The sequence below is a fragment of the Camelina sativa genome, chromosome 3 (genome assembly GCF_000633955.1).
Source record: "Camelina sativa cultivar DH55 chromosome 3, Cs, whole genome shotgun sequence".
Taxonomy (NCBI): domain Eukaryota; kingdom Viridiplantae; phylum Streptophyta; class Magnoliopsida; order Brassicales; family Brassicaceae; genus Camelina; species Camelina sativa.
In genome coordinates, this window is record NC_025687.1 from 5,158,670 (window position 1) to 5,183,001 (window position 24,332).

Here is a 24,332-nt window from a genome sequence, read left to right on the forward strand (position 1 = left end):
TAGCACATATATTAATGTAGAATTAGAAGGTATATTCCTATTCAATTATCAATATTTCTATTTTTGAATGAATAATCACACTAAATATTGAAATTAATTAGTTTACATACTTAGACATATATAAATAATCACACATCATGATATCCCCTAATTTGTTGTCATTTTTATATTTATTTATGAATATATATAAATCTATATTTATTAGGAATTAAGTTTCTTTAATGAGTTGGAGATAATTAAGGGATAATATATTTTTCTTTTTATAATCAATTATAATAACTATTGAAAACTTGTTATTTAAATTATTATGGTAATAATACTAACATAAAAAATAACATTTTATATGCTTTTGTTAATAAGTTATATGTTCTTTATTTTTATTAATTTTAGATATTTTTATAGCCTTTTAAGTTATTTCTTAAAAATAATATAATTTCGACTTGTATATTTGTAAGTAAATTTTAGTGAAATTTTAACTTAAAATAGTATGTAATTATTTAATTAGTTTTAATATGTGCTATTTAAATTTGTGTAAAAATTGAATGTTATATCTAATTATTATTCAGTTAATTATTTTAATTTAAATATAATGGCATTTTGATGTAATTAAGTAGAAAATTTAAGGTTTTTTTTGTTAAATGTGTTTCGAGCTCTCTGACGGCGACACATCAACTTTTTCAAGAGAGTGCTTCTGTATTAATATATAGGAGATATTTCCATTAAGTTAAAAGAGGTTCTAATTTCTAGCAATGTCACTTCTCTAAGAACTTTTTATTAATTCAAAATTATGTATAAGAGATACATAATAAACGCACATAATTTTTTCAATGACATAGATGAAAGTATATATGTTACTTATTTTTAATGATTATTATTTTTGACTTAAGAACATCGTTTAATATATGACTAAAATAATTCAAGTAGTAATAAAACATATCAAACAGAAATGTTACAAAACATCAAATAAAAATTAATCTAACAAAAATAAATTTAATAATAAGAAATAAAATTCACAACTTTGAAAAAAAATTACGAAAACTATATAATATTTTTTTAAAAAAAGTGAGTCGTATAGTTACAAGTAATTATAACTTCTTTTAGAGAATAAACAGATATGATGCATGTAATGACATAAGTGTGTAGCCCTAAATCTTATTCTTATACATGTATAAAATATATATTGAGACGACTTGTGCTATGGCTCTTTAATATGCATGAACACATATTCCCTTGACCCTTGTCCCCTTGATTGTTCGGAAAATCTTAAATGAAAATGACATACTTGCATGTATGTGTGTGTGTGTGTGAGTAAGCGAGAGAGCGCGAAGCAGAGAAATGTTAATAGTAGTCTTTGTTTATATTTATACTATAGTAGTAATATACTCGTAAGGACCATGTAGTTGTTAGACTATTTTTTTATGAGTGTTTAGCAAATACCTTTTATTGTCCAAAAAAAAAAAAAGAGTTTAGCAAATACCTTTTGTATTGGAAGAATATTTCATTAAAGAATTTTAGCGGAGACGTGGAACAAGACTAATTACGTTACCTCTTTGTACCAAGATTTGTTTTGATTAAATAGGATCAAATTAGGGAACCTATAATGTGCCATTCAAACCTTTTTCCTTCGATTTTTTTTTTGTCCCAAGCCTAAGAAGATGTATTGTCTTTTAATTTATTTCGCATTAAGTAGATATGTCAATAAAGTGTCGTATTTAAGAAGAGACTATGTATCGTAAGATTTACCATTTTACAAATTTCTCTAGGACATGTGTTTATAATACATTTTTGTTTTGTTTTCTGAATTTTTAAATAAATTAAACGAGGGGTAAGTTGTGAAAGTCAGAAGAGTGCCTAAAATGGGACTATCAAACACATTGTTTAACTTCGAATATTTTATCCAAAATCTTGTAAGCAAATGTAATTAGTGTCCTTTTGCAGTTTTGCTACGTATTAAATAAAAATATCCACAAATTGTCGTAATTTGGAAAGATAGAGTTCAATGAAGTGGTGAACAATATCTTTCATTTCACGTAGACCTGATTCGAGAAATCTAGTATTATAAGGTATAACAAGTATTAAAACAAAAAAGGGTATAACTAATAGGTAGATTTATCAAAAAAGGGAAAAAAATTCCCCTAAAATGTTTTCAGAAAGATGTGACAATATGTTTTTTTTTGTTGTTGTCAATATGGTTAAAATTTACATACTATTATTTAACCCGTTCATTTAAACATTTTTTTTTAATGTACAACTCGAATACACAAAAAATTATCAAAATTAACTGAATATGGTGTATAACAGAACAGTAATATATACTAACAAACAAAACACTAGGGTTTGCACTGTGCACCCAAAAAGAGGATTTGTTATTATTTATAACAAGATAAAAGCTCTAAATTCATGTCCACCACACACAAAAAAATGATTATAAATATTTTCCTGTCCATCACACACAAAAATAAAATAAAAAAATTATTGATGCGGTTTTATGATAGTCTAGTACTACCGATTAGTATATTTGGATTTGTAATAATAAACTGGCGTTTGTCCTTTTGACATATATCACATCAACAATTTATATCCGTATGGCGTCAAATTTATTTTTATGTTTTCGACTGAAAGTTATACTTCGCGAAACCAAAAGTTAAACAATAAAACATAATTATGAATATCACTACACTAAAATACGAGCTCTCCAAGATCCGGTCCAGCATGATATTTGTATAAATTAGTGTGCGGATGTGACCATATATTGTGATATATCCATGTCATCGCGTGTGATGCATATAATCAGGGTAAAATAATCCATACAACTTGAGAATCTCGTGGGATCCTATGTACTTCTTTAGATAAACTGTTGATAAGTATGAGAGTTGGTGAACCAAATAAGAAGGAAAAAAACTGAATTTAGGGGAACAGAAGTTAAATCCCAAACAACATCTTTTGACTCTGCTAAGTTAAAAAAAAAAAAGTTGGCTTTCTCTTTCTTTTCTCCTTATAAAACATACATTTTGTTGGAAAAGTTTCAAAATAATTGAAGTTTTATTTCATAACGTCAAAATAAAGCTTAAGTTACAACTGGATTTGATTTACTTATTTGGGCTGGTTTGCACATCAGTTTCAGCGGGTCTAATTAGTTTGTTAAGAGTCGTTTTTGCCGAATTATATATAAAACCCTAAAACTATAATTAAATATCAACATCTTATTAATCTAATTGATAAATGTTACACAAGGATTGTATTTTATAGTCACTACTAGATATTTTCGTAGACTGCATAGTATCTATAAAAATATTTATATTATATTAACAATAAGATTTATGCATATTACACATATTTTAAGGACAATTTCTTGAGATTTGCGTTGTATTTTTTATTTACTTCATACGCTACTCTACCAAAAGAAAAAAGCTTACGACTACTCTCTACTACTGGTATTATTCTAGTTATACTCGCAAATTTAATGTTAGAGGGTGCCATTTTCATATTTTTAAAGGTAGTTTGAACCTCGAAAATGCATATGAATAAAAAGTTCGTGTTTAGAGGTACTATATATTAAGCCAAATAGATTCATCATAGATTTTAGATACACGATAATCTATTTTAGTGGTTAATTAACAGTAATTAAGAGCTAAACCATGACAGCTAGTTATTCGTCTTAATTATTTTCCAGTACTTTTCTTAATTCTCTGTTATATATATCCGAGTGTTGGGCCGTTAGGATACATTATTCGCATGTACATGATTGTTATCATTAAATTAATGATCATCCACTGAAAATAATCGATTTTAAAAAGAAGGTCCATGTGATCTCCTTATAGAAGAATCAAACTACCTTATTAGCTTGCATATTACGATATTCCTTTTTATTTTTGGTGATCCTTAAAGTTTGTTTGATATATATTATAGATAAAGCATGCAGAGCAAGCCTAGAGTATGGCAGTATATATATATATATATATATATATATATATATATATATATATATATTGTTGTTCCATGGCAGTGGATATATACATTCAAAGGTCGAATATATAAATTTAAAAACGTACGTACATCGTCGATAAAAAAAAAATATACTGGGTATGTGAACATATATATTTATAACAAAAGTTCAAGAATTATGAACTAATAAGATAAACCTATATATCGTCATGGTACCGGTGCGATCTAAAAGAACACCAGTTGACTAATGATTAATAATCAGTTCTTGGTATAACTATAACCCGTCCGAGAGAGGTTGTGTCGGGTTCTAATCAGGGAGTACAATGAATAAACCGAGCGGGGTTTTTTTTTCGTGGTTCGCCATGTTAACTGTGAAGCCTATTATTGTATGTAGACCATTGTATAGTAGTGTTCAGGTTTATATACAATTGACTAGGCCTAAACCAAAACCTCTAAACCACATTTATACAGATTCTGATTAAACCAAAATAAACCTGAACTCTATACAATGGTCGTCTATATGTACTCAGTCGAGTCTAAGAACCGTTGGAAATCCGACTGATTCCATGGGAAATTTGGTGGACAAAAAGAGAGACTCTACATTGTTGATTTTTTTTTTATTATATGAGAATCCAAAAGGGAACCAGCCCAACATGATAAGTGGGCCTTAAAATAAAACAAGCCCAACAGACAAAATCAGAAGATCTTGGGCGTGAAACAAAGCGCAAAAGAGAACTTCTAGTTGAACTAAACACATTTTTAAAGTTGGAACTAGAACTGAACTAGATTTGATAGCAAAAGTTGCTGCCAAATTTTTTTTAACAATTTATCACATAAAATATAGTTTATATAACGATATATTCCGAGACGGTTCCCATCAATCCTGAGGAATGATTTAGTCATCGATTGAATTTTCAGTACTATTAGAGTATCTTAGCTTAATTAGCCATCTTCGATAATCAACAGTTTGATACCAATACTTCTATACAGTGACAGCTAAGGGACTAGAAAGTGACAAAATCTGAGTTGTGACTTGCGAGACACTAACTGAGGAAACAATTCAAACAAAGATCTACTATTCATATTCTAATATATGAAATAACAGAAAAAGAATATACTAATTGAATACCGATTAAAATTAATAAAATTGAACGTTGAAAACGTAAGTACTTCAGGAGATGACTAGAACATGTTAAGCAACTTAGTAGTAATTATAATTTTAGCACATTTTCGTAATACAGCAAATTAATTTCAAGAACGTAAAAATATGATTGATGATCTTTTATAGTTTTGCTTTATTATATCCTCTATATAAAGAAAGGCTGGGGAGAAAAAAAATACTAAACCGGATTACTCATGAGTTTAGTAAATTCCGTAAGAATCCCGTGTGCGTAAACATAGATGTTATCTAAATAGATTGATAGTGGTGGTTCCTCGACACACACAATTATTGTAGTTTAAAGCGTAGCTTAACCCAAGTACCCAACTCGGCCGGCACTAATAGCAAAGGAAGATTAATATAAGGTGTGGTCAGAGATTAATCGCTGGAATGGAAATATTCCACGAGCTCACTACGACTCAGTCACTTTGTTGTTCTTCTTTTATAATAATGGTTAAAAATAGATTGAGTTACTTTGTATTCTCCGTCTAACGCATTACACAAAAACTTATCCAATGAATTATTATTATTATTTTTTTTATAATGGTATCGTTGTCCACATGCACTGATGCACAATATTTTGTTGTTGTTGTCCATATGCACATAAGCACATTAGTGTTGTTTGAAGTGGTACGAACCCGAAACTGATGAGCCGTGACTCGTGAGACTCCAATTGTCATCAACTACGTAACGTACCCCATCAATCATCACTGCACACAGATTTAACGGTTTTATTCAAAATTATTCCCTCATAATTTTGTTTTCAGTTTATCTACCAACTCTCTCATTTATGTCAACATATGCATATCTTAGACCTCTAAATGAATATAAGCTTTTGATTGGTGAAACTGACACAACAATGCTACAATTTAATGTGTTGAGTAGTAATCATTAATGTGAATAAGTAATAATAAGAGTAAAGTTTTTTCTTAGTTTCTATAGTAACTAACTATATATCAACTTTTTTTTTTGTTTTTTACCAATATGATTTTATCGCCGTTGGTTTTACTTTTAATCGAAAATACCATCCAATCACATTATTATTGTTAAAAAAAAAAAAAAAAAGAATCGAAAATAATAAAAAGAAATCGAAAAAGAAAAAAACAAAAAAAGAATCGAGAGTAAAAAGAGTGAATCATGTAAAGAGGAAAGGTTCAGCCTTTAAGATTTCGAAAGCGACACTTTCTTCTCTCCACATCTGTGAGAGCAGAGCAAATCTACTCACACAGACCCGTTTTGTGTTTTTCTTCGCCATCTCTCATCGTATCATCCTCCATCAAAGTAAGCTTCTTCTTCTTCTTCTCCCTCTTCAAACCAATCATACTCTGCTTTTTTTTCTTACGCATTCACTTCATTCCCCTGTGGTTCTCTAAGCTTTTGTATGTTTTGATCTGTTCTCGTTCTACTGTAGAAACCCTTTTACCCAGATTAGATCACTCACGATTCTATCCGAACCAATCTGGATCTGAATCGTGTGACACTCCATTCTCTTGTTTCTCTGATTTTGATTGATTGATTTGATTTTCACAGTTAAACATGGAATCGGATCCGGAGAACAAATTGTTGAAGACGGGTTTGGTTATAGTGGCGACACTTGTCATAGCCAAACTCATCTTCTCCTTCTTCACTTCCGATTCCAAGAAGAAGCGTCTTCCTCCTACTCTTAAAGCTTGGCCTCCATTGATCGGAAGTCTTATCAAATTCTTGAAAGGACCTATTATTATGCTTAGAGAGGAATACCCTAAGCTTGGTAGTGTCTTCACTGTCAATCTTGTTCACAAAAAGATCACCTTTCTCATTGGTCCTGAAGTCTCTGCTCATTTTTTCAAAGCTTCTGAATCTGATCTTAGCCAGCAGGAAGTTTATCAATTCAATGTGCCTACTTTTGGTCCTGGGGTTGTCTTCGATGTTGACTATTCCGTTCGTCAGGAGCAGTTTAGGTTCTTCACTGAGGCTCTTAGAGTCAACAAGTTGAAGGGTTATGTGGATATGATGGTTACTGAAGCTGAGGTATATCAAAGTTTTGGCCTTTTTTATTTGTTTTTGCTTGCACTTATGAGTTATGAGTGTGTATATGAATTAGGTTCACCTTTCTTGCTTCTGCTTCCTTAATACCTTAATAAAGCCGTATTCTTGGGATTCATTTTTAAAAGATCTGATTCTCTGCTATAATCTTCAACTTAAGAGGTGTTGTGTGCTCTTTTTTTTTTGGTTAGTTTCATATATACTTGTTCTTGTTCTTGGCAGGATCACTTCTCGAAATGGGGAGAGAGTGGTGAAGTTGATCTGAAGGTTGAGCTAGAGCGTCTTATCATCTTGACTGCAAGTAGATGTTTACTGGGTAGAGAAGTTCGTGACCAGCTTTTTGATGATGTTTCTGCTTTGTTCCATGACCTTGACAATGGAATGCTTCCCATCAGTGTTCTCTTCCCATACCTCCCACTTCCAGCTCACAGACGTCGTGACCGTGCCCGAGAAAAGCTTGCTGATATTTTCTCAAAAATCATAGGGTCGAGGAAAAGCTCTGGCAAATCAGAGAATGACATGTTGCAGTGTTTCATCGAGTCAAAGTACAAAGACGGTAGACAGACAACCGAATCTGAAGTCACCGGTTTGCTCATTGCTGCTCTGTTTGCAGGACAACACACTAGTTCTATCACTTCCACGTGGACTGGTGCTTATCTGATGCGATACAAAGAGTACTTCTCAGCTGCTTTTGATGAGCAGAAGAACCTGATTGCCAAACATGGAGACAAGATCGATCACGATATCTTATCCGAGATGGATGTTCTCTACCGCTGCATTAAGGAAGCGTTGAGGCTTCACCCTCCATTGATCATGCTCATGAGAGCCTCGCACAGTGATTTCAGCGTGACAGCCCGGGATGGGAAAACATATGATGTCCCAAAGGGTCACATTGTTGCAACCTCGCCTGCATTTGCCAACCGGTTACCACATATCTTCAAAGACCCGGACACCTATGACCCAGAAAGATACTCCCCGGGAAGAGAAGAGGACAAAACTGCAGGAGCATTTTCATACATTTCATTCGGTGGAGGTAGGCACGGGTGTCTTGGAGAGCCGTTTGCTTACCTGCAGATCAAAGCCATATGGAGTCATTTGTTGAGGAACTTTGAGCTTGAGTTGGTTTCACCGTTCCCCGAGATAGACTGGAACGCTATGGTGGTTGGTGTTAAAGGCAGTGTGATGGTGCGTTACAAGCGACGCCAGCTTTCTTGAAGTCAGGTTTAAGGTTATTGCAACTTTGGTTTTTCCTCTGCCTTAAGCTTTGCTTTTTTTCTCTCTTTGGTTCTAGTTTTGTTGTTTGGATGATTCTTCTGCTTTGATAACTGTTCCTGTTCTTTAATTGACTTTATTTTCAAGCTCTCTAAGTTTGTTGGAACTGGGGAATGTGCTAATTCAAATGGAGAACTTCATTTGGTTTAGCCTTAGTCACTACTCGGTTAGTCTCATTAGTGAACTATACAAAGGTCATCAAACTCAAATCTGTTGAAATTGCAGAACATCGAAGATAAGGTGAGTCAAGTCTAGTTGCATGCCTTAAAAAACGTAACAGATAACTTTTTTACAAATACTGTTAGAAAGAATCTTTCAAAAATGAAAGGTAATTAATACATTAGTCATCTACACAATTGTTTAATTGGTAAAATTCTATTTTAGTAAGAAAATATTTGATTGTGGTGAATATCTTGGACTACTAATTTAGTAAAAACTGTCTTATTTCATGTGAAGTCGTACGAGACCACAAATATAGACAATATATGTATATAGATGGAGGTAAAGAGACCAAATCTGGTGCCAAATCAGTGTCTTAAATGGTTCAAATTTCTTTCTTAATACTCTGCATTGCAATGTAAGCACAGGTGTATGAATGCATGTATAAATTTTATATCTAGATCCCTAACATGGTTAAATATCAGAATTGTCATCGCGTCTCTTCTGAAAATCTTCTGACTCTCTCTTCATCGCCGGAAAAAACACCTTTCATCCGTCGACGCATATTCAAGTCACTGGAGACAACAACGCCCACTTTTGTCCCGTGTAATCTCTTTCGACAACCTTGATTAAAAGGATCCAAGTCTCGGCGTGGAAGCTTGCGTCTAAGCTTCAAAAGCCTCCTTCTCAACGCCAAGTCTCCTCGTCATAACGCTTTATCTATTAGGTTTGTGTTCATTTGGTTTGGTTTCTGAAATTTTCATAGGTTAACTCGCGTACGTAATCACGATACTGTAGATGGAGAGCATAACGAAGTGGGACTTGGGATCACTCCGAACTTATTACTCCATTGAACCTTGGGAGAAGTTTCAAGAAGAGGAGGTTCTAGACATTAGCCTTGTTCCTCAACTTCAAGGGGAGTTATGGAAGGCTCAATCGAGAATCAAAGAGCTCGAGGCCGAAAAGTATGGATCGTGTTTCATAAGAAACCAAAGATTTGAGAGAGAAAAAACTACTGATCCAGCTGTTGACTACTTGAAGGAGAAGTTAAGCAAAGAGAGGGAAGAAATGAAAAGAGCTAAAGCTGAGAATTCTAGGTTAAAGAAGAAGATTTTGAATATGGAATCATCAGTGAATCGGTTGAGAAGAGAAAGAGATACAATGGAGAAAGTGTGCGAGGAACTGGTTACAAGGATAGATGAATTGAAGGCGAATGCAAGGAGGATGTGGAACGAGACTGAGGAGGAGAGGGAAATGTTGCAGATGGCTGAGATGTGGAGGGAAGAAAGGGTTAGGGTTAAGTTCACGGAAGCCAAACTTTCCTTGCAAGAAAAATACGAGGAGATGGACTTGTATGTAAATGAGTTAGAGAAGTGTTTAGAGATGGCGAAAGAAGTAGGAGGTATTGATGAGATGAGGCTAAGGAGAGGTGAAGGTTTAATAAAGATTGCGAGATCTTTGGAACCTATAGATGATAAGATTAGATTCTGAGAGATTTGAGTTTGTGTCTGATGGAGATATTGTTCATCAACACTAATGTAATGTACTGTTGCAAGAAAAGTATGAGGAGATCAATTTGTTTAATGTCCTTTTTTTTTTTTATATAATGAATGTTAGCTTTTATATTATTTTAAATTTTTGATATAAGATTACAAAAATACACAAGTAACGGATAAAAGACTAAAAACTACGAAAAGAAAACAAAGTAAAAATAGTAATCGCAAAGCCGAAACCACAAACAGAAACTACGATCGAGCAAAATTTTAACACTAAGATGAGAAAACCTTAATTATTTTTATGACAGAATATTAAGTTTTTAACACTAANTTTTTTTTTTTTTTTTTTTTTTTTACAACAACGAGTTTTTATCAGTTATTTTTAAATACTATCAATATACACAAATAATCAATACAGCTACATCAAATCCGTTAGATTCTAAACATTGTAACAAAAAATATAATTAGTCAATAAAAAAAGTAATAATTAATCCATTCGCAACGACCAACGACGGTTCTGATTGGTGACCACGTTAAAACAAGGCGGTTAGAAAATTTTGAGCGGTTGAAAAGAAGACGGTTAAAAAGAGAGTGGTTAAAGATAGCGGATAGAAAAAATGTTATGGTAGAAAAGAGTGATTGAGTATTTTGCTTGATTGGTAGCATTATAGCGGTTGAGTAGTACATATCATATTAAATTATAAGAAAATAAATTAATTTAATTCAATTATAAAATATGGAAAAACATATTATAGTTTATAACATGAAAACTTAATAACCAATAAATTATAAAAATCATATGCAATAATAAATATATTTTAAAATTCCTAATTTGAAATATTAATGGTTGTGATGATTATCTAAAACATTTCAAACATATAATTGTAATTTAGTACCACAATTAGGCTAATTATAAGTTTTACAAGTGAATCTGTCATTAAAATAAAATTGTGTACAGATTTTTAAAACCTAAATTAATAACAAAACATAATAGTTTATCAGACTAATTTGAAAATCCAATCAAATTTAACTTTTTCACATGTATTACTACATACATATTAATATTTTTCACCTTTTTAAAAAACTATCATTATGCAAAAAAATTGTTTAACCTTGTTCGTTTGCAACCGAAGTTGTCAAACACTCATATTTTTTGGTGGTTGTTTTCATCTTCTGAACCGCTCAAAAATCACTTCCAACCACTCACTCTTTTCATCAACTCCAACCGCTCTTCCCAAACACCATCTTCAATCCACATGATGATTGATAGCCATTTCAACATCTCATTTTCAAAAGAGGCGATTGAGTGCTACCAATCAAAGCAATCCCTACTCCATTCATGATAGAAGTATTAACGGGCAACATATGCAATTTGATAGTACGATTTTGGTTTAGTGTGGGGAACCTACGAAGACGACCATTTGCAACAACTTTGTCACAGTTTGGAATTTGAACCTCCAATGTAAAGTAAAAAAACAATTATATCTTTTAACCAATCATTAGGTCAAAGTGTTCCCATGATTTTTGGGACATGGTTACATGTATAAATAAATTTACCTTACGCCTTTAATCATTGCATCGTCCAATTTTTCTTTATAAAATCATTTCATCTTTAATTTTAGAAGACTAGTGCAACATGAATCAAACATTGTGATCAAAATTTGCCATTTTGATTTAGAATAAGCATTTTGTTAGTTAGAGACCAAGGAAATTATCAATGCAACCTCTGTTGGATGTTTTTTTTATTAGTTTTTGTCGTCATATACTAGTATTTATAAATTGTTGAATTCTACATGGCATATATATATATATATATGTTTTTAAAACCCCATTTTTAGTTTTCTTTTTCGTTCGTCACTTGTTTTGTTTGTTTCTTTATAAAATGTATGTAATAAAATATCATATAATTTGTCTTTTTTTTTGGTTGCTAACGAATGATCCATGGAATCTAGAGATCCAATCTTTGGCCAGCGTTACGGCTCTGCACATGGCCAATCAATGTTATTCTCTTTATATTTTCCAACTCCAAAAATTCCATTTCACAATTGAATACTTCATTTAAAAACTAGAAGAAATCTAGCTTGTCCCGCTTCTACCGGTTTAGAAGTTTTGTAACGAAGTCTCTCTCTACATTTCTAAGAATTGAACTTACAAAGTAGATATCCCACATAAGAAAATTTCCATTGCCATTTTCATGAATACTTAAAAATTATATCATATACCAGCCTTTTAACTATAGACCTGATCAGAAGACTACGGTGGATTCAATTGCTTGGTGCATTTCACACAAAACAAGTAGATGTAAATATTTTATTGCATAGGATTTGGGTCGTCATTTGTACCATATCACAACAAAAATGATAAATAGCGTATTTAAATATTTAGATTATTGCAATTGCCCTAGCTAGAGGTGGTAGGGGTCTATGGTGGGTAAACATAGCGACTTGTTTCGTCTCTTAAAAAGACAACTACATGACTTATAAAAACAATATTTTCGTCATATTATTGGGCAAAAGAAAGTTCGTCAAGTTAAAACTGTATCCCTACGTTGATTTAGACGTATAATATAGTTATATCGATATTTTCATGGATTTTAAATTTTTTTTTGTTGTATCATCTTTTTCAGTATTTTGTGTGATCTTTACTTATATGTTATTTTTGGGTTTTTTTTTGTCGTAATTAAGCATTATTGTATTTTTGTGGAACCACTCATGATTCATCTATAATTATATCATATACAACTGTGATGGATTCACAAACGTAAGAATATTCTTTCAGTGTGTAACATAATATTTCAATATCATGAAGACATTTAACTCTTTTCTCGTATGTTGATCTTACTATACGTGGATATAAACCAAACACTAAAATGTTTTCTCATCTATTATTCCTATGATCTAAATTAATGTGTAAAAATAAATACTTTTCAATTTTTAATTTTCTTTTTTCTCTCTGACACGGTTTCCAATAGCGAATCGCTGGTTCTCTGATGGTCGTGTTTCCGTCCTGAGTCCAACGCCGCTCACCGCTGGTGATAGTCCCCTCCCCCTCCATTCCTCCCCCTGACTCCCCTGACCCTGATGCATCGTATTCTCTTGCCCTTTTCCCCTATTATTCTCCAATGTAGCCAAACCATTACAAACTGCCAAATCTACTCGGCCTGTTGTGGTTGGTCCTACTGTGGTGTCTGCACTGAATACATCAACTACCGATGTGGAGATGCACACGGTTGGTACTTCGCCTTCATCCAAAGTCTACCCCCTGGTGAAAAGGTAACTGTAACTGAGTGTACTGTTACAGAAAACCCTAGATCTTAATGTACTGTTACAGAAAAGGTAACTGTAACTGAGAAATTTATTGTGATTGCTCCTAAGTCAACTTCACTGCTCCATACCAATAGAGCTTCAACCCCTCCAGTCTCTCAAACTCCATCTTGTCAAACCCTTCCTAATCCACCTTCTCAGATCTCCTCAGAGCCAACTCAACCATCCCAACCTAACCACACCTCTGCTAAATCTAGATCCCGTCTCCCAAAAACTTAAGGTATGGAAGTCCCCATAGTTGTTACCAGCTCTTCTTTGAACCAAGGAGGTATTGAAACTCCCTTAAAACCTACTACTCATATCCTGGCTGAAAAATTAAGGAAATCTACTGATAAATCCCTAAACAGGATTGCTCCTGTCTCATATACGGAAGCTGGTAGGCCCACCACGCACATACCTGATTCGGTTTTCCAAAGAGGAGCTGAGATGCATAAGGATTTCATCATCTGCTTCTTTAATGGTAGGCCACCTCTGTATCACCAAATACAGAGTGTTATGAATCATATGTGGGGTAAAGGTACCAGGTTAGAAATACATGTTAATCACCTGTCACGGACTGCACTTGTCCGGATCCCCAATGAGTACATTCGCCAAAAGGTACTTGAAAAATGTATATGGTACATTGGTGACTCCATGCTCCATACGACCCCGTGGTCCCCCCATTGCTCTAATGCTTCGCCTGCTCTTGACTCCATTCCCATCTGGATCCACATGCGTGATATACCACTAGATCTGCGTACTAACGAAGGCATAAGCATTATTGCAGGGTTAGTTGGAGATCCTAAAGAAACCGACGACTTCACTCTTAATCTAGTCAGCCTACAATTATCTCATGCTAAAGTAGTTGTTGATCTTACCAAAAAGATGCCTGATATAGTGGAGTTCACGAGGGATAATGGACAGGTGGTTGAAGTTGGAGTTGAATATCCCTGGCTCCCTCCCACTTGCTCTCATTGTAAGGAACTTGGACATGTAGCTCGCAACTGCCTCTTGCTACCTCCTGTTCATGATACTCCAGTCAACGCCACTGCATCCTCCAAAGGCAAGAAAGTGGTGGAAAAACCTGTTATAGCTATCCCAAAGGGCTCAATAGCTACCCCAAAGATCACTCCTTTGTCAGCAGCAAGTAAGATTCCCTCATCCTCTCCCGCCAAAAAGTCTTCACTCCCTGCTCCACACCCTATTCAATCCTCAAACCCTTTTTCTGTTTTATCCGCTGAACCTACTATTTTGGACATGAATCAACCCTCCCCTTTTACTTTGCAGTCTATCCCTCCCTCTCTCCCACTCACTATCCCAACTCCACCCATAACTCCCCCTCTACAAAAAGTAAATACCCCATCTACCACCCAACCGTGTCCCACCACATCTAGCCTACCCCATCTTAATAAATGCACACTCACCCCTTGGATAGTTGGCCTCCCTGCTTCTTATACCCCTCAAGGAGTGCCCTATCCCCACTCACCCCTACCAGATTTTAACAAAACCCCTAATCTTAAAAGATCTAGGTCCCACCCCTCTCTTCATAGTCCACCCTCTGCTTCTGATCCTCCATCTAATCCCCAGCCAAGTTTGCCCCCACACCCTGCCCAATCTTCTTTTTTGGTCCCACCGGTTACTACAGATGAGCTCCACACTGTCGGTATGCTCCCTGCACAGGGAGAAGCCCAAGCTCATTAATTATGAATACAAAACAATTTTCTTAGAATATCCGAGGATTAAATGACCCGGATAAGCATCGGCCTTTTGGTGATTGGCTCAGAAGCCACCAACCCCTTTTTGGAGCAATTTTGGAAACACATATCAAAGAGTTAAATTTGAACCGGATTATGGCAAAAGTTTGTCCTGGATGGAATTTTACCTCAAACCACTTGTCTGATGAGGATGGTCGAATTGTCATCATTTGGAAAAATCCTACGGCTCTCCATGTACTACATCAATCAAAACAGAGTCTTACCTGTGAAGTGATTATTGGAGGTAACATACAGTTTGTCTTCACAACAATCTATGCTAGTAACAACAGAGAGGAAAGAACTGACCTGTGGATAGAATTACCGCAACTGAAATAGTCCTTTGAACTAGATTCATGTCCCTGGTTAATAGGAGGAGATTTGAATCAGATCATCCACCCTATGGAGCACTCTGCACCTACAGTTAACTGTTTGACGACTCCAATGGGTGAACTATGGGACTGCCTTAACTAGATGGACTTGTTTGACTTGCGTTTTCAAGGACCTCTGTTTACCTGGACTAATAACCAACCTGCAGGACCAATTGCCAAAAAAATTGATCTTATTTTGGTCAATTCCCACTGGTTAGGACTTTTTCCGGATAGTATTACCCCCTCCCTTCTGACCATTCCCCAAGCCTTGTTGAGCTAGCCTACCAATTTCCAAAAGTTGGTACCAGACCTTTTAAGTTCTTCAACTATCTCACCAAGCACCCGAACTTTCTCCAGTTGGTTGATGAAGCTTGGACTCAGGCCGGAAGCGTTACTTCCACGCTCACTGATTTATGCTGGAAGCAAAAGACCATCAAGAATGAACTTAAACACATAAACAAAGAGAACTATTCACAAATACAACAGAGAGTAAGTGAGGCTAACCGTTTGTTATTAGATGTGCAGGTTCAAGCTCTCCAAACCCCGTCTCCTACAACATTCCAACAAGAACAAGATCTTCATGTTAAATGGACCTTCCTGAGGGACTTAGAGGAGAGATACTTTAAGCAGAAGTCAAGGATAAACTGGTTAAAGGAAGGGGATCTGAATACCTCCTACTTTCATAAGATATGTCAATCGAGAGCAAGTTTTAATACCATTAGATCCTTTCTCCTTGAATCTGGTGAGCTACTTACGGATCCAGTTGCTATGAGTGATCATGTTGTTGCCCACTTCAAGTCTATTCTGGCTCCGGATACACCTTCATCTCCAGTTCTATGGTCCTCGCAATCTTGGTTTCAGGAAACAAACACCTTTAGTTGCTCCTCAGCGCAAGTCCACTCTTTGAGAAGCATTCTTATGGCCTTGGAGATAACCAAGGTTCTGATGAAGTTGAATCCTAACAAAACCCCTGGTCCTGATGGTCTGACATCAGGTTTCTATAAAGCTACTTGGGGAATTTTGGGAACTGAACTTATAGACACAGTAAGCCACTTCTTCAAGTCGTCTTTCATGCCCTCGTCTGCGAATGCTGCCATCCTCACTCTGGTCCCTAAGCGCCCTGGGGCTTCAAAGATTGCTGACTATAGGCCAATTTCTTGTTTAAACAATATATATAAGTTGGTCTCCAAGTTGTTAGTCTCCCGTCTCAAACCGCTAATGCCTCTGTTTATTGTCCCAAATCAAACAGCGTTTGTAATGGATCGCTTGCTTCTGGAGAATACCATCTTAGCATCTAAAATAGTCAATGGATACCATAAATCAGGGGGACCTAAAAGAATAGTTCTCAAGGTGGATATAGCCAAAGCTTTTGATACCTTGTCTTGGGACTTCTTGTTTAACTGCTTGAGAGGATTGGAGATCCCTGACCAATATATCTGATGGCTGCAAGCCTGTGTCTGTACACCCAGCTTCATGGTTGGTTACAATGGACTTGTTCATGGCTATTTCAAAGGTAAGAGGGGACTTCGCCAAGGTGATCCCCTATCCCCTTACCTATTTGTAATAGCGATGAACAACTTGTCATTAATGCTTAATAAGGCGGCAGAAGAAGGAAAATTCAAGTATCACCATAAATGTGACAAAGCAAAGCTCACTCACCTGTGTTTTGCTGATGATCTGCTTATATTCATGGACGGCTCTCTTTCTTCTATCCAGAGTGTGCTACAAGTACTAAGCGAGTTTGAGCAGAGATCAGGTCTTGCAATTAGTCTTGAGAAATCGTCCTTCTTTGCAGGAGGACTTAGTGAGGATGAAATAGAACTGATCAAAGTCACTACTGGACTATCGCTTGGGCACCTTCCAGTTCGCTATCTAGGTGTTCCCCTCTGCACAAAAAAGTTAACAATGCAGGACTGTGAGCCACTACTGCAACAAGTTAAAGGAAAACTGAGCAACTGGTCCTCTAAATACTTATCTTTTGCAGGACGTCTCTTGCTGATTAACACAGTCATCGCTGGGATCTCAAACTTCTGGTGCTCTACCTTTGTTCTCCCAAAACAGTGTGTCGCAAAGATCAACTCACTTTGTAGTGCATATCTGTGGAAAGGAAGTTTGGAAGGTCAGTATTCTGCTAGGGTTTCTTGGGAAACAGTTACAAAGAGGAAGGATCAAGGAGGATTGGGTTTAAACGACATTACCATTTGGAATAGAGCGTGTACTCTGCGGCTTATTTGGCTCCTTTTCTTCAGGTCGGGATCTGTCTGGGTAGCTTGGTTCAAACTTCATTTTCTCCGAGGCTCCTTAAATAACTTCTGGATAATGAAGCAACGGCCAAGCTAATCTTGGCTTTCGAATAAACTGGTGAAGATAAGGGATGATGCTTACAAATGGATCAAATTAAAGATTGGGAATGGGCTAACATGTCGGTTTTGGACGGATAACTGGACGCCCTTTGGAAAGCTCACTTATTTCATGTCATCAACAGGGAATTCGAGGTTGGGGAACCCTTTGACCACCAAACTGAGTCAACTTTACCGTGGGGGCCAAAGGAACTTCCCAAATGCCAGAACAGAAGAACAGGTAGCACTCTCAATTCACTTAACCACTACTACCCTAACGAAAGAGGATGATTACTATGAGTGGGAACCTGAGGGTAAGGTCCTTACCTGCTACTCTGCGGGCATGATTTACCGACTACTACGAGGAGATTCCCCAATGGTGCCTTGGAGGAAAGTTGTATGGACCTCCGGGGGTATCCCTAAACATAATTTCTTGACCTGGCTCTTCACTCTCAATCGATGCCCAACTCGGGACCGAATCCTCAGCTGGGGGCTCCAAACAAACCCAAACTGCCTCTTCTGCAATGCGAATCTTGAAAGTCGTGACCATCTATTTTTTAATTGCCCTTTCAGCTGGTCGATCTGGTCACTCACGGCTCAGAGATGCGGCATACAGGCTTTCAACTCCTGGGATAACACGGTTGGCTACATGCAATCTCTCAGTAAGCCCAAACCACAGTTGAAACTCTCGCTCCTTGCTTGGCAGTGCTCTCTATACACCATTTGGAATGAACGAAACCATAGACTTCACCGCCGGACTTACAGCACTCCAGAAGCCATCTCACGTCTAATTGACTCAACCATTCGGACCAAGATCTTGTCTCTCTCCACATCGAACCCTCGTTGTGCCACTGCGATGTTCCAACACTGGTTCGCCTCCATGTACTCCGATTTCTGATGACGAATCATTGCCATCGGTTCAATTTCACTCTATAATATGTGTTTCTTGTGCTATGTATTTAAATTGAGCTTAGGCCCTTCTAACAAAACTCTAAAGTTGGACTAACATTTGTATGTTTTATTTCTTTATGCAATTTAATAGAATGCCTTTTTGGAAAAAAAAAAAAAAAAAACTATCAATTTGATTCATAATTGAAAGAGTGTTCGTTTACGGAAAACATGGCATGAAGAAATTTGATACTTCTGTCTCGTCATTATATTGAACTGACGAAATAGTACATGAAGAAAATTAGTTGAGTCTACATACGTGATAGAACAAGCATTAAAACGGGCCGGGATTCAAGTCATTTTTTCGTGATGAACAATTTTGCTCCTTTTTAAAAAACTATACCTAATTTTTTTTCTATTATAAATAATTGGTTCAAAAGAGGGAAATTAAAAATGAAAAATAAAGATGTGTAAAATTTTAGAGACAACGTGAACGTACGTACGTACGTAGCTGATATGTTTACGAAGTATGTATGATACTCTTTGTGTCTCTCATTCTCAGCCGTTCAATGTGGACACAGTGGGGCTTCTTTGTACTATATAAGTCCGTCACAAAGTGGGAGACCTGCTTTTAATTATAGAACTATATTACACGGTTTTAGTATTCAATTAAATTGAAACACCATTTGATTAACAATCAAACCAGATAATATTTAATTAATGGTTTTAGTGTGATATATACTTGAGTTATTATATATGGATTCCACTTGAGATTTAAACACTGAGTTCTCAATCAAAATTTACAGATGTATGATCCTCTTTAACTTGGCCAAAGTTCATTATACTCTTTACAACAACAACACCAAAATTTAAAATTGTTATCTTTCTTAATCAATCCATTAAACCAATTTCGGTCACCTAAGAACATCTTAGTTGCACACGAACAATTAGGCTAACTTTTTGATCTTGCTACAAAAATTATCGTGAACAAAGAAAAACTTCTCGTGAACTATTTTTTTTTTCCTGGCCAAAAACTAGCGATCTCAAATTTGCTACTTTTTTATCTCCCCCAATTTGGCAAGTTGACAAAAATGAAAAAAAAAAGAGAGACAATCGAGTGATTCACACGCGCCTCCCGAAAGCGCGTCACGTGGCATGTCTCGGCTTATTACAGCGTATCCAAATTGTTTATCTGTGAACTGTTACGTGTGGGAAATGTAGGGAAGGGCTTTACTTATCCACATTATTTTTAATCAAATTAACATTTCTCAGTATTTAGATTTTACTCCTTCTTATTTTTATTTCTATCAAAATATCCCTTTATTTCTTCAGAAGTCCAGATATGAGATCACAAAGATTCTTTATTTGATAATTGATATGACCAAAAGACACAAAAGAGATGGTCTAAATTAAAAATTCGTTGCACTTATTAGATGGCAGAATATTAAACACATTCATGAAATTGCATACCACCTTTCGTGCAAACTTTTTCCATCCAAAAAAAAAGAAGTTGGTTTCATAAATTTATTAAATCCAACGGTGGAAAAGAAACTCTATTAAACAAGGACCACTAAAATTTAGAAATTGTAACCAGGGTTTATCAAAGATAAAAATAATTTTATGGGGTGTTTTCGTAAGAAAGTTTATAATATAGTGGTATATTTGATATTTATATACATTCTTTTGGACTCTTCTGCGTACCCTAAAATGCTATATATACTCGTTCATTTCGCTTCGTTTAAAACTTATAGCAAAATCTCTAATTACTTAATCTCTACTGAATGTTTTAAGACAATCATAATAATAATAATCTAAAAGGTAATTTAGGTATAACAATTACTAGTGATTATTTTGTTGGAGATTTAAAGAAAGCTTTAACAATGGCAAGAGGTCGAAAGCTGACGATGAGCCAGAGCGAGAGGTATCTTGGAAGCGGCTACAGCTACGGCGACGGTAACGTAACCAACGAACCAGAGCTCACGGAGGAGGACATCTGGTCACACGCCGTCGATCATAGCCCGGAGATGCTGGAGTCTCATGGAGCGTGGAACACACGCGATGCTGTTGTGAGAAATGGGCGCGTCGGTGGTGGTTTGTCCTTGGCGTTTGAGGACGCGTCGTCGTCGCCGAGGATCGTGCATCAGATACGTTGCGGAGGAGAAGGAGGAGGGGGAGGAGGAGAAATAGTTCAGCGGCAGTTGGCGTCGTCGGCGCCGGTGAACGTGCCTGACTGGAGTAAGATATATAGGGTCAACTCGGTTGAGTCGATACACGAGTCGGATGAAGAGGACGAGGAAGATTCAGGGATGATGATGCCGCCGCATGAGTACCTAGCGAAGAGCCAAAAGCGGCGGAGCAGGAAATCTGGCGGCGGATTAGGCGGTGGCGCGTCGGTGTTTGAAGGAGTTGGAAGGACTCTCAAAGGACGAGAATTAAGGCGCGTTCGTGACGCGATTTGGAGCCAAACAGGGTTCTACGGCTAATAAATAAGTTAGTAATAATATATAATTTGAAGAAAAAAAAAACATTTTAAAACTTCCAAACTAAAAGAGCTTTGAAAAATATTTGCTTATTTTGTCAGTTTAGAGTTCATTTTTGCAACTTTCTTGAATCCCAAGCTTGAGATGTATAAGATTTATATTGGCTTTCCCATGCAAATGCTCTTTTTTTTTTTTACAGATTGATAAATTAATTGTGGGAAAATTTTCAATAACGAACCTCATCTGCTTTGTGTATAAATTTCTTTGCTTGTTTTGTATCGAGTAATTTCAAGATCAATCAATGTTTTAATGTCTTCATTATAACATTACAAAAAAGTATAGAAAAATGGAGGTTTATAATTATATCAGTATCATAAAACGCTTTTTTGACGAAAAAAAAGAAGAAGTAAAAAACAGATAGATGCTAAGCAATAATTCTTGAGAGGGAACTTGACTAAATTTTTGCTTTCGAGTTTGAATATATTATATCAAGTAATATTATAAAACATGATTAATTATAGTTAACAAGAAAATTTCGAAACTTTGAATTAGCATACAAAAACAAAAATTAAGCTATAAATATAATTATATAGTTATGTGATGTTCTTCCTCGTAGTGTTCAGTTTTAGTTCTACATGAATCATCATATGTCATGTACTACGTAACAAGGGATATTAATGATTGAGCACCGATATTGTTTTACAATAGCAAACGATTAGATTATGAATAATATATTAGGTCTAGTTATTAATTAAGTGATAATTTGATATGATATGAAAGGGAAGTTTTGTTATAATTAAATGAGAACAGATGTGTCCTTGCAACATTATTGTGTCCACAGGTAAACTGTCCAAAGAATCCACTTCAAAGTGGGGGCACTCACGAGCAAGAAAAAGACATTGTATTATCAATTCATTTTTCCCAAATAAAATCATGATTGCTCATGAAATGGCATCTTCTTATTTATATTTATACACAGACGTCTCTGAAAGTTATAACATCTCGAAAAGATTAATGATATAACTAATTCTCTCTGTAATCATAGAATTCCGGACAAAACTAACTAAAAGGATGTATATCTAGTTGCTAGAAACACGTATTACTTCACTCGAAAGACTTATTAATATATGTCAAATATAAAAGTGTATATACATATGCTTGGGATGTCATTAGTTCAGGCCAAATCAGCGCTATAAGTTTTTTTTTATATGAGTATGTTGTATGTATCAACACTAGAGACATATTATATGGAGATGAGGTTATGGAGGGGGAGGTAGGGTATGGTTGCGGTCAAAAGAAAGTGACACGAGTTAAAGAGTGTTTTGTGTTAAAGCATAAGAGAGGGAAGTTTTGTCTAAAAAAAATGTGTGTTGATCACTTTGTGAGTTATATGCCTTTGCCTTTTTCAAGAAAGGACCTTTGAAAGTGAATTTGATCGATCGAGAAGTCTATAATAATATCATGGCCTAAATTCATATATGTGGGCTCAACCACATCTCTTTCCACTCTTATCTCAAAGTCTCTCTTCCACCATTCACCACATTCTCTCTCTCAATAATTTGATTCCTTTAAATTTATTCCTATCATTTATAGACACAAATCCAAAATCATTGTTTGATGTAGAAAGACTATAAGAATGCTCTAATTTTGATTTGTTAGCCAAAAATTACATATTGGTAATTGCCTTCTTATGGAGTAAAGTACAAACGAAAGCATGCAAGTCTAAAGTACCCAAATTGTGGTAGTTTAATATGGTACGTGATGAGGCTAGTGAACATTATTCATAAAATGAGGGTTAAAGTCTGGCTTAATCTAATACTGCTGATACGTAACGTAATGGCTTGTGATAGTGAATTAAAGAGATACATAAATAAATTAAAAATACTGTGCTTAAAAGGCCTCAATATTCCAAGTTTTTGCTTAATTGGGCCTGTATGGCAATAGATTGTGTTGCCTGTAGTCTATTAGACCCGATGCCTCTCTAGACTTTTTTTTTTTTTGAAAACCAACCTCTCTAGACTTTTAAATCAGCTTTTCTTCTCTTTAAAAATATAAAAGTAAAATCATAATCTATACTAGTAAAGGTTTTTTATACGTAACTCCACAACATACATTATTAAAGTGTTACACACTATATATGTACTAATTTATAAAACATTAAACTCAAAAAAAAAAACACTACATATTTCTATTAAAAAAATTACATATAAATAAATATTAAAAACGTATAGGCTTCTATTGTTAACCATTAAAGAAACAAAAAGAAAATAAATAAAAAAGAATAATGCGTACCAAAATAAATATTTTTTTAGGAATTAAAAGAAAAGATGCAGAAAGTGAATAAAATAATAAATGGTGACCAAAAATAATAATTTATTTTAAAATAGATTAAATATTAAATAAATCAAATTATAATAAAAATACCAATACTACTTTTAGTGTATCTAAAATGAATTTTACATTTGATTTAAAAATAAAATTTATAACTAAATTTATATATGTCATGTTAAATATTGATAATTAATATTAAGTATTAACCTACAATAAAATTTTAAGACTACTTTAAAATATTCTTTAGTTTTTATTGACGATATAAAGATCATACAATTTTTGAATAAAGTCTTAAAATTAATTTAATATGAAGTTTGTATCAAAATCAGTTGGAGATCTTGATATCTTGTGCTATTGGAGAAGCACAAGATATTAGAATCGATGATTGCACTCAGAAGACCAAAGAACTCTTTGAGCAGATGGTTGTAGCCTTGCAGTGGGAAGTGCAGTGGAACCAGAACGTCTGAAGATCCAATTTACCACACTCGAACTGGCATTGAAATACACGTAAATTGGAAAAATTCCCAAAAAAAACTACCGCTCATCTTATTAATTTTTTGATTTTTTTTTCCTTCGATATTCTAATCTACCTTAAGGAAAAAGAAGAAAAACATAAAACCAGTTCAAACTCGTTTTTATGCGCTAATGGAGTTTGAACTGATTTTGTTTTTTTTTCCAAAAGAGCATAGAAAATTATGAGTTATGATCTATAACATTGTTAATGGAAAAATAAGAAATGAAAAATTATATATTTTCAGGCAAAGTTAAAAAAGTTCATGTATTATTTTGGTAAAAATAAATAATTTATGTATTT

At 34.8% G+C, this 24,332-nt stretch overlaps 3 protein-coding genes across 3 annotated transcripts; all 3 read left to right on the plus strand.

Moving 5' to 3' along the window:
• LOC104770430 (sterol 14-demethylase-like) lies at nucleotides 6,241–8,545 on the plus strand. Its single transcript, XM_010494859.2, has 3 exons — nucleotides 6,241–6,385; nucleotides 6,635–7,114; nucleotides 7,352–8,545. Exons 2-3 carry the CDS (start codon nucleotides 6,641–6,643, stop codon nucleotides 8,342–8,344), a joined length of 1,467 nt encoding a protein of 488 aa, XP_010493161.1. The 5' UTR covers nucleotides 6,241–6,385; nucleotides 6,635–6,640; the 3' UTR covers nucleotides 8,345–8,545.
• Nucleotides 8,669–10,149, plus strand: LOC104770414 (protein BRANCHLESS TRICHOME-like). The gene is made up of 2 exons (XM_010494841.1): nucleotides 8,669–9,287; nucleotides 9,359–10,149. The coding sequence occupies exon 2, from the start codon at nucleotides 9,359–9,361 to the stop codon at nucleotides 10,049–10,051; it is 693 nt and encodes a 230-aa protein (XP_010493143.1). The 5' UTR covers nucleotides 8,669–9,287; the 3' UTR covers nucleotides 10,052–10,149.
• On the plus strand, nucleotides 20,443–21,503 carry LOC104770441. Its single transcript, XM_010494870.2, has one exon. It carries the CDS (start codon nucleotides 20,588–20,590, stop codon nucleotides 21,188–21,190), a length of 603 nt encoding a protein of 200 aa, XP_010493172.1. The 5' UTR covers nucleotides 20,443–20,587; the 3' UTR covers nucleotides 21,191–21,503.

Bases quoted from the DNA above. Each gene is read 5' to 3' on its own strand.
- LOC104770430 (XM_010494859.2), top strand. From the start codon at position 6,641: ATGGAATCGGATCCGGAGAACAAATTGTTGAAGACGGGTTTGGTTATA. The intron at 7,115-7,351 runs GTATATCAAAGT...TGTTCTTGGCAG, and splicing joins TGATGGTTACTGAAGCTGAG to GATCACTTCTCGAAATGGGG.
- LOC104770414 (XM_010494841.1), top strand. From the start codon at position 9,359: ATGGAGAGCATAACGAAGTGGGACTTGGGATCACTCCGAACTTATTAC.
- LOC104770441 (XM_010494870.2), top strand. From the start codon at position 20,588: ATGGCAAGAGGTCGAAAGCTGACGATGAGCCAGAGCGAGAGGTATCTT.